The sequence below is a fragment of the Hydra viridissima genome, unplaced genomic scaffold (genome assembly GCF_058129835.1).
Source record: "Hydra viridissima isolate aposymbiotic clone 2 unplaced genomic scaffold, HvirCarnegie_v1 scaffold_6, whole genome shotgun sequence".
Classification (NCBI taxonomy): Eukaryota; Metazoa; Cnidaria; class Hydrozoa; order Anthoathecata; family Hydridae; genus Hydra; species Hydra viridissima.
The window spans coordinates 4090012-4100503 of record NW_028324305.1 but is presented as its reverse complement, the minus strand read 5'-3'; the positions used below and the strand labels follow the sequence as shown (position 1 = coordinate 4100503).

The 10492-nt window shown below is 30.2% G+C and overlaps 1 protein-coding gene across 2 annotated transcripts; it reads right to left on the bottom strand.

Moving 5' to 3' along the window:
* Window positions 1-2456: 2456 nt before the first annotated feature.
* LOC149886709 (E3 ubiquitin-protein ligase MARCHF4-like) lies at window positions 2457-10220 on the bottom strand. 2 transcript variants are annotated; one of them, XM_090091701.1, is made up of 3 exons: window positions 10080-10220; window positions 8427-8708; window positions 2457-2997 (listed from the first exon to the last, which is right to left on the bottom strand). In XM_090091701.1, exons 2-3 carry the CDS (start codon window positions 8700-8702, stop codon window positions 2725-2727), a joined length of 549 nt encoding a protein of 182 aa, XP_089947827.1. In that variant the 5' UTR covers window positions 8703-8708; window positions 10080-10220; the 3' UTR covers window positions 2457-2724. The 2 variants fall into 2 exon arrangements, with proteins under 2 accessions (XP_089947827.1, XP_089947828.1); XM_090091702.1 differs by lacking the exon at window positions 10080-10220 and adding an exon at window positions 10049-10072.
* Between the last annotated feature and the right edge of the window lie 272 nt (window positions 10221-10492).

The window sequence follows — 10492 nt, the reverse complement described above, 5'->3', positions numbered from 1 at the left end:
AACAAAACACCGAAACTTACAAGTTTTAGTTCAGGCATAGCCAGTTGGAGCTGAGCAAATTTCATCTGCAATCATTAGCTTAAAGGATGCATCTTCAAGAGGAAGTTTCCGCCTGAGTCAAGCTAGAGGAGGAAATTTATTTCCATTAACACCAGATAATTATACACTTCTGCACAGTTCCAAAACTTTTGTTTCAAAAAATATTATAAGCATCCACAAGTGATCACATTAAGCAAGTGTCTTCTAGGTTATCTTGTTTGATTTGTTTAGGCCCGGCATCTACACCTAAATCAACCAGTTCAGCACTTACAATCCAAGTCTTGTTGAACGTACAGTTAATGATACAAGTTGATGGTCCGATATGCTCAGGAATATCTCGTTCTGCACCTGAATAAAGACAAAACATCACAATCAAAATTATATAAAAAATCATGTTTTATTATTATTGTTGTTATTATTATCATTATCATTATTATTATCATTATTCAGGCCACCGGAACTTCAAGCTGTACGATAGCCACTGCTGGTTCTGGGTGGTCTATAACTTTCGATGGCATATAGCCAACATCCGAAGAAACTTCGCGCTGAATTTAAACCCTGCACATATGATTTTCGGTGTCATTGCCATAGGAAATGTATTGCGTACACAGCTTGGAATGTCATAAATAGTCATTGTTTTGCCTTTATTTAAAATGATCCATGTGTCGCATGCCGCATGTTGAAGAATTTTTTAAAAGGAGAATAAACAAATCTGTCTAATAGCTGCATCTTGTGTGAGCAGTGAGGCGGAAAAGACAACATTACGACTCCATTGGCCTTCACGAAATCTAAAACTTTTTGGTTAATGTGCAATTCATGACGTTGAGTAGTTATAAAGCTAGATGTTGTGAAGTGCATCGTACGTGAGGCACAAAAAACTTCATTAACTGCAAAAAACTCTGTTCATTCATGCATCTGGATGGATTCGCAGTTCCAATACATCCATGTTAGATCATCACGAATAAAATAGTTGCGAAAATTTACTCTAGGAAAAAAAAGCGTTGGTGTTTAGCAATGTAATTTCTATTCCCAGAAGCGTTCACCGCACAACATACTACCACTAATTTTCCTCTCTCAGCCGATGTGACAGCTCCCATTTTTTCACTCCTTTTCCGGCAACAATCTTTTGTGGCTCTTACAGTTGTACAATCTGTCTCATCCACATTCCACATATCCGTTGTGGTAAAGCTGTGTTTTGTTAATACCGAATTCAGATAGTTGAAAAACAATTCACATTACATATATTAAAGCTGGTGCCAATACACAACGATGTAGCTTCGAGCGTACTTATTGCAAGCTCTGGTTTTATTTTAAGAAACGAATAAAACCATTATGCACTAGCGCGTTCGTTCTTTTCCCATGACGGAGGAATTTTGCATGCAGTATTTTTCGCGTAATTGTAAACAAACTTTTGCAGTTCTCCAGGAGTGAGGCCATAGTATATGCATGAAACCTCTAATATTTACCTCGTAAGCGAATTCTTTTCTTGCGTAGTAAAAGTATTTCTTGTATATTGGTACTCCGCAGTTAAACTGGTCTGGGTGTTTGGCATCGCTTTGACTTTAATACAGTATCTTCTGAGTATCACATAAGGAACTCATGTGATACTCAGAAGATACTGTATTACTGAGGAGTTGCAGCTTTAATACAGTATCTCAGAACTATTACTGTAATATTATACTCAGAAGATACTGTAGTACTGAGGAGTTGCAGCTTTAATACAGTATCTCAGAAGATACTGTATTAAAGCTGCAACTCCTCAGTATTTCTCTCCGTTTTTAACTACTCTTTTGACAACAGCAAGCATCGTTTTGCTGGTGCCTTTCGTTTATAACAACGCATCTTACAAATAATTTAATGATACCTATAACTCTTTCACAACTGCAGTTTTACAAAATTTCTAACTGCAAATAGTTTTCAAGAAAATTTAGTATTATATATTGAAAAAGTAAATTGAAACAACAAACTTCTTTGAAAAAAAAAAAAAAAAAAACTTAAAATGTTTAAGTTTTAAACGCCCACCATTTTTTACAAAAACTTTTAAGGAGTTGAGTGCGATTATATTTAAAAATTCAACAAATATTAAAAAGCCGCCACCAACGCCTTATGGTCAAATTTAATAAAATACAAGCCGCTGTCAACGACGTGTGGTAGTGAAAGAGTAAAACGACTGAAAGCAGATGTTAAATAACTCTTATTTAGCATACCACTATGGATGACAAAAATAAAAAATAAATCAAAAAAGATTTGCAGGGGGTGGGGGTGGGGTGGGGTGGGGTGGGGTGGGGTGGGGTGGGGTGGGGTGGTAAATTAAACTTCAAAAGACGTCCAATAAAAGTGTTACTCAACTATAAGGCGAGGAAAACAAAATTTCCTCTCAAATTACTTGAATAAATAAGAAAACACACCAGAAATTAGTATAAAAATTCCTTGAAAATAATTGCAACAAATTCCAAAATATTTACATAAATAAACTTCCTAAATACATAAAAAAAAAAAAAAAAAAAATCTTAATGCATGCATATAAATACAAATAGAAATGTTAGGGAAAATATTGCTTAAACGTTGCAATATTGCTCCTCATACTGGATTAAAATGAAATGTAACAAGCATAAATATAACATGGTATTTACAGATATTTAAGGATACATAAAAATTTTTTATAAGATTTACAGCAAGTTAAAATTAATTGATCCGGTGTTGATGGTTTACTAATTTCCATTTCCTGTTTGCTTGAACCCATTGTCTGATATTAAGGTAAGGTGTCTTCAAGTGGCAGAAAGAAAGTGATAGATAAATTATAACCACAGGCATGAACCCATAATAATTCATACAGTATGCGCTCGTGCATTTATTGTAGATCATTGTTGAAACATTAATAACCACTGCTAATAATAATGCTGCCGATAGAAAATAGACGAAAGACACCCAATCAAACGCTACACACTGAAAGTTCCACTAAAATTACAAAAAAAGAATAGAAACTCATTATTAATGCTTGCAAATAAAATTAACTGCATCAAAATAAATATATTTTATTAGTATCATTTGGGGTTAAGACTTTAAATAAAAGTTTTGTTTAGAACTCTTTGAAACGTTCTAAAGACGTTTTAGAACATTGCACATTGCATCATTTTGTTCTTTGATTTGATTGCAATGATGTGCTCAATAGTATCTTTATTGATTAGTTAAACGGTTTTTAATCATTTTAAAGCCTAGGGTAATTTTTATATTAAATAACTTTAATACGGAATAAAAAAATGCATAAAAAAGAAGATTTTTTTAACTAAAAAAATCCATTAAGAATAAAAAAAGAACTAATGTTAAATTGAAAAAAAAATTTCTCTCACAAGGAGAAAATTTAAAAAGATTTGTATATACTAATTATAATTAAGATGATGATCCAAAATTAGCAATCATTACTCAACAAATATCATCGGATGATTGGTTGTCTCATATTCACAATCCGATGAATCGTCACAAAGAATTTTATTTCTAACCTGATGTTATGGTAAGGGGGGACATTTTCAAAATTTCTAACTGCAACTTCCCTGGTTCTCTTACTCAGCACTTCTCTGTCTGAGTTGAAAACAGGATTGAATGCTACCAAAAACATATTACGGAAATCTATATTTGTGGAAATGTGAAAGTGATTTGTGGAAATAAGTGATTTTTTTCTAGTATAGTGCTCGAATCGACGAAAACCTTTAGAACAGGTTTCTTGAGACTCTTCCGAGAGTTGCTCGATAGGAAGAATGGATGTTTTAACAACTTCTGAACAATGTACAGTATTTTTTTACAGTATAAAATTAATGTCATATCTAGAGGATAAGTGTTCTTGATAAAACAGTGAAAACTTTGATGAGCTCCAATCACATAATCTCACTACTAAACACTAGAATCCGGCTTCATAAAGACCCTACGAGCTGCGTTTCTATCACTTTTACTCCCAAAACCAGGTATTGTTTTGTATATAAGAAGCCCCAAAAGGTTTTTAAATTTTTGCTCGATTTCTTCCAAACGTTTTTGCATACTAGATTTATTTTCATCACTTCTAACCTGCCACCTTTTTTTTATATCCAAACGATAGCTAATGTGTATCGTGCAAAGTATACAAAGCTATAGTGCAAAGCAGACAAAACCCGTAATGTTCTTTTTTTAATAACTAAGTCTTTTACTTCACCATTCATCATTTTGCGAGTCGCATAGCATAAGTAACATTTTGTTAATAACGCGTGTCAAAGGATTGCATACTTTTCCATCTATTATTCAAAGTGTAAAGTCATGCTTAACAGTAATTTGGAATTCGCTGACTCTTATAAGTGTTGGAATAAGTTAAGGTTCTTTTATAGTAAGTTCATTTTGAAAAAATTGTTTTTTTTGAAAAAATAAACTTTCTATATTGCTTGGAAATATACATTCACTCACTATATTGCTTGTCATTGCATTTAGTAGATTAACCAGCATGCCTTGAAGGTTAATTTCGGTTCCTGTTTTTTGTTACAGAAATGTGCTCATCTGAAGGCGTAAAAACCTTTTTCGATTGGGATAGCTTGTTTTAAAATGAAAATAATTGTTATCTTGCATTTAATGACCACTTTTGCGTTTGTTTGTAAGAATAAACTAATACATTTAAAGTCGATATAATAAGCTAGTTTCTCGTCATGATTCAACTGCTTGGCGGAACAAAATAATGTCACTTGATTTCATTTTTTCTGGTGATCAAAAATTTTTTGTAAATAAAGTAGTTCGTTTTCTGTTACCCAACAAAAAGTTTGCTAATTCAGTTGCTGTGGTCAACTCAGTGGGACTCGCAATATCACTAGCCTTCAACCCTACGTTTTTTAGCATTAAAAGATACGTCTTCAAAGTTCATTTTGGGCCGTTCTTAGCTCCTTCTGGGCCGGCTGATATATATTTATTTTAAATGTTATATCTACGCCTTTACCAAATTTTATTTTCATTTAAAAAAACGCTCCATCATGATTGGTGCTACTTTGTGGAGAGTTTTGATGAAATACATGAAATTTTTACCCCAAAGACCTCTCTTAACCTCGAATTACATCTCAGTAAGACAAAAATTTTATATTAAAATCCAACCAACTAGTATTTCTTTCTTCTTTCTATGTTTCCACCATTTTTCAAATATCTCCATTTTTGAAAAAGAACCCGTATACCGCTTTCTCATCTCTATGGATACATGTAGATACAAAAAGCAGTATGCTTTCAAATTAAAAGTGAAAAATGGAATTTCAATTTTAACGCAGTTTTTTCAAAATAGATTCGTACACATGTATACACACCTTGTTTCTCTTTTGAAAAAAATGATCAAATTAAAAAGTACTGACACTCGAAAAGAAAAATCCATCACTACAACAATACGATTCGTTTTTTAAAATCTTGGAAATTTTATTCATAAATGCAGTTACATTTAGACGTTAATTTAACTGCATTATGAATCATCGCTCTAGAATGCTTGTCATAATTAATACCTCAAGTTGTTGCCAATGAGGGATTGTTATTGCGAAAATGTCATCAGCTAATCAATACTTTGAACTGACTTTTGTTCATTTAGCTAGTATAAAGCCATTATATATTGTTTGGAATAAAAGTTTGCAAATGATAATTTATTTGTCATTAGCAGTAAATAAATTATCATTTGCATTCAGATACAATTACTTATAATTATTTGTATCACATTGCAAACGAAAAGTTGTTTAGTGCAAACAAGTATTATTCGGCCTTTCAAACAGTCTCACTGCTGGACTTATATTCTTTTTGATTGAACAATGTGTTTTTTAGTATGCTTCATGCCAGTATACAGAAATGTTTGCGTTTATTGAACATTATATAATTTCTTTTTTATCGCACTCTAGATGTTACATATGTGCAAGCATTTTTTTCATATACACAGTTAACTGAACTTGTTTCATTATTAATGATATCAGTTCATTCTAATTTTGCTTTTATCATAACTGTAACATAAACCTAATCAAGCTTTTTCTTTTTTACATCGCTATGACAAACATTTTAAGAATATATAATCCAAACACATAAAACAGACAACAAGAGATTTTTAAGTAAAAAGCTTCATAATTTTTGCTATTAATTTAACAATATATTGCTAGAAATTTGTAAATAGAATCTTTTATTGAAGATTAAAAGAAGAGCCGATTTAAATACGATTACTGAATTCTTAATCAAATACAAGTAATATTTCAATAAATACCTCAATTATTGTCGCCTAAAGAAACTTTCGTCTCTTCTGATGAAAACAAGTTTTCATTTTCAAGTTTTAATTTAAATTTAAAAAAAAAAAAAAATAAATAAAAAAAAAGAAAACACTTTATATGAAAGATTTATTTAGATAAAAAGTTTTGTACCCAACTCTTTTGGAGGAAGATTCAAAATTGAAGAATAAATTCGCTTTTTTAATTTGCATTAAAAACCATGATTTTTTAAATTTATTTTTGGATTCTCATTCTTTAAAAATAGCCAGGTACCAAATTTAAAAATATTTGGCTGCACCCTTGAGAAGTTAACTTTTTATTGAATTTCTAAATTTCCACCTATACACTAAACTTGGTTGATTAAGCCACTTTTCAAGTGATTTTAACTTTGGAGCGAAAAATGTTTATGAGCTAAAATTTGGACGCTTCTCTTTTCTCTATGTAATTAATCTCTGTACCAATTTTGACGGTTTTCTAAAATGATCATTCTACACCTGTAAAACTACATGCAGATTTTTTAGTACCACCATAAAATTAAAATTTAAACGGTAATGTATATATTTATATAATATTATTACTTATTGTTTGTTATAATTGTAATTACATTTACAAAGCTGTGTCCATGCTGTTGTGAGCTTTAAAACATTTTAAATTTAAATTATTGTTATTAACTATTCCTTTAAAAATTGTGTAAGTTTTGTAAGTTTTTTCAAAATCTTTTAAAAATGAAAATTTATTCGATTCATCTGGTATAAAAATACCTTATATATACGTATCTCCTGGAAAACATTTCTTGCTTACTAATTTAAAATCATCTTTTCAAAGTATGATTTTAAAGGAATGGTTTTAAAGGATGATTTCCCATTACGCAAAAAGAAGTTGTCAAACACAATGAAATCAATTTTTTTAAAGAAATTCTTTTTCCTATGAACGAAAGAACAGCATGCTCTCGCAATGATGGAACCTTTAAACGAACAAAACAACAATTTAAAAGAGCTTTTCTTTGAGAAGTTCCTTTAAGTAACTTTTAGGCATCGGATATGACCTCAAATTAGGTTGTCACAGCTTTATTCCAAACTAAAAAACTCTTCAAAAGACTCAAATAGATTTAAAGATTTGAAAGATTTAAAAAAGATTTTTAAAGATTTTTTCAGGTTGAAAACTTAAACATCTCTGAGTGGATAGTTGAACTCTACAATGGATGAAGCAGCAAAATTAGTTTTAAAAGTACTGGTGACCATGGCCGCCGAGAGGGGGGTGGACGGGGAAGACCGGGGCCCCGTATAGGTGCAAATAATTTTTTAAAGTAATTTTTAAAAGATTTAAATAGTTTTGACTTTTAAAAGATTTAATTAACTTTTATTTTTAATTTTCAATGAACAGAGCACACTTCTTTTGGTCTTTTGTTAAGAAAACTTCCCCGGGGCCCGAAATTTCTCTCGGCTGCTATGCTGGTGACAAAAGGATGCAGAAGACATTCTCGAAAAAGTTGAAAACATATTCAGAATCCCTGTTTTCATATTTGTTATAAGAACAGAGGTATATTTCTTCCTCTAAAAGAAAAATAAACACAAATTGAAAAACAAAAGCCCGAAGTAACAGTATTTTGCGTTCGCAAATGTGACGTTAATCAAAAATAACTGTTGAGTTGTTTTGATGCAACTGCAGCAGAGAAGAAAGGGTTTGAAAACTATGACATCAAAACTAATTAAATTGTTTGAAATCTCTTTATTTTAAATGCAATTATTTGTTCAATAACCAATCAAATGTTCAGTAATTATCTTTAGATTAGTTTAACAATAGCATTATTGGAAAAAGTATTCAGAGCATTTATCCGTTTGTATGGCAATATTACTCAAGCCATGGAAAAACAGATTAAACGAATATAGCAAATTTGGAGGTGTAACTTGAATTAACAGCATGTTAAAAAAAAAGCAGGGGTAAAAAAAAAAAACGAAGCTTCACATCAAATTTATGATGAACAAAATATTTACGATAAGTTGGCTTTGACTATTTTTTTTAGATTAAGGTTTTCTGTTACGAAATATATTTAAATTAAAATTCAACAATAAAAATGATAAAAAAATAAAAAGAAAAAGAAAAAGTAAAAAATAGAAATCTTTAAAAAGTATACAGCAAAAAGTTGAAATGATTTACCTCGTACGGAGATTTGAAACCGTTAGGCTCCAAGTTCATTGTCATTTGGCATAGCTCACATTTCCAACTTTTTTTAGTCATCAACCACTTTACTACGCAATCCTCGTGTGCATAACCTATTGACCCAGTGCAGTTGCATGGTCGAATTAAATTGTCAACGGTATCATCAAGACAATACTTGCATACGACATCAGTTTTCTTGTTAGAATTCATAAGAGGAAGCTCCAGAACGTTAGAACTGCTTTCTTTTGAACACTCCGGTACGTTTGAAGGCATTTTTATCTAAAAATTGTAAACGTAACAGAAAAATCTTGAACAAATTTTTAAACAATAATCAGAATTTAAATCTAACGTAAAAAGATTTAAGTAACTTAAGAAATTTGGTTAATTACGAATTTGTTTGCGATAAATGCTTTTATTGTCGATTTAATCGCTCGCTATTAGTGCAGTTTAATTATGTCAGTTATATCTTGGTGAAAGAATTTTCTGCGGATTCACTTAAGCTTTACAGACGTTATCTTTATTTTGATCTTTGTTTTTATTTTTTTTTTTTACAAAAAAAAAAAAAAAACAACGGTCAATGGAATAAAATGAACGATGGTAAGAGTTGTAAATGCAGCAGTTTGTAATGCACTGGAAACTTTTAATCATTTTTAATGCACTGGAAGTATTTAACCATTCAGTTATATATACCGATAGAATTTACAAAACTTTCTCTTTTTCAATGATAATTTTAAAATGTTATATATATTATTTAGTGTAAGTAGTTTAATAATCTAGTTATTTTACTTAAATTTTGCTTCAAAACAAATTTACTTATGGTCTTTAATGATCTAAAGATTTAAGCAATATTTCTTTAGTGGAATTAAAGATGACTTTTAATTGTGGATAATAATTGATTGACGTTTCAAAAGTCATTTCAAGAACCAATCAGGTTTAAATTAATCAGTTTACTTTTATTTACTGATATCTGATTGGGTAGAAGAGTTTACAGATGAGTTACGTTTGTATATAAAAAAGATTACTTTTAATTCGGGAGGATTAAAATATTGGCTTCATAGGAACAGGGTCCTTAACTTTCGTATTTTACAAAATATATTGACTAGATAAGGCTCACGAAAACAAAATAATGTCCAAAACGTTAAATTACTCAACATTTCTTATATTGGACGTTTTGAAATGAAATCTAGTGAATGATTTGCACTGTTTTTGGATTAGGCGAAATTAACAAGATTTTAGAGGTCAAAAAGTAGTTGTCTGTTATTTTTTCGATTTGTTAACAAAGGACATAAATCAAAATTTAAAAGAAATTGAGCGAGTTTTCGACCTTTAGCTGTTTCAGGAAGAAAATATCAAAATTTTCATGTAAAGAAAGCTGCTAAAATGTGTAATGGGAATTTTTATGTAAACATACTTTTTGGAAAAGTTAAAAAATTGAATTAAAATGTTTTGTAAATTTTTTTTTTCATGGATTATGGAACAAGTATTAAAAAAAAAAAAAAAAAAAAAAAAAAAATACAAATAAAAAACAAGTTGTATATTTTAACGAGTGAAAAAAAAAAAGCTGCAAATTTGACAAAATGCGTTCTCAAAAGTTTTACAGATAGATAAGAAAGAATTACCTTATATGAAGAATTACTTTAAAAGAATTACCTTATTATATTTTCACTTTTCAGATTATAATAGAATGTTTTTGTCCTCATTAATCGTTTAAATGAACTTTGCAAACATTCGAATTCCACTAAAGTCCTTCGATTAAATTGCTTTGCTAACTCGCAACTGCATAAAAAGTTAACTTATAAAATAGCAGAAAAAAGAAATTTTTAAAAAATTACTCTTTCCTTTTTTGATTTATTTAGGAGGTTTTTAGATAATTTACCCGTAATGCACAAACAAAATTGCTATGCATTACGCGTGCGTATTCGTTACTAAAATTTGCCGATAACCCCACTTGAGATCAATTATAACCTTAAAAACGAAAATCAAGTGGGAACAAACTGGCTTCAATGTCGACACGTCTTTGGATGTCAAATTCGATAGGAAAATGTCATTTTTTATCAATTCAT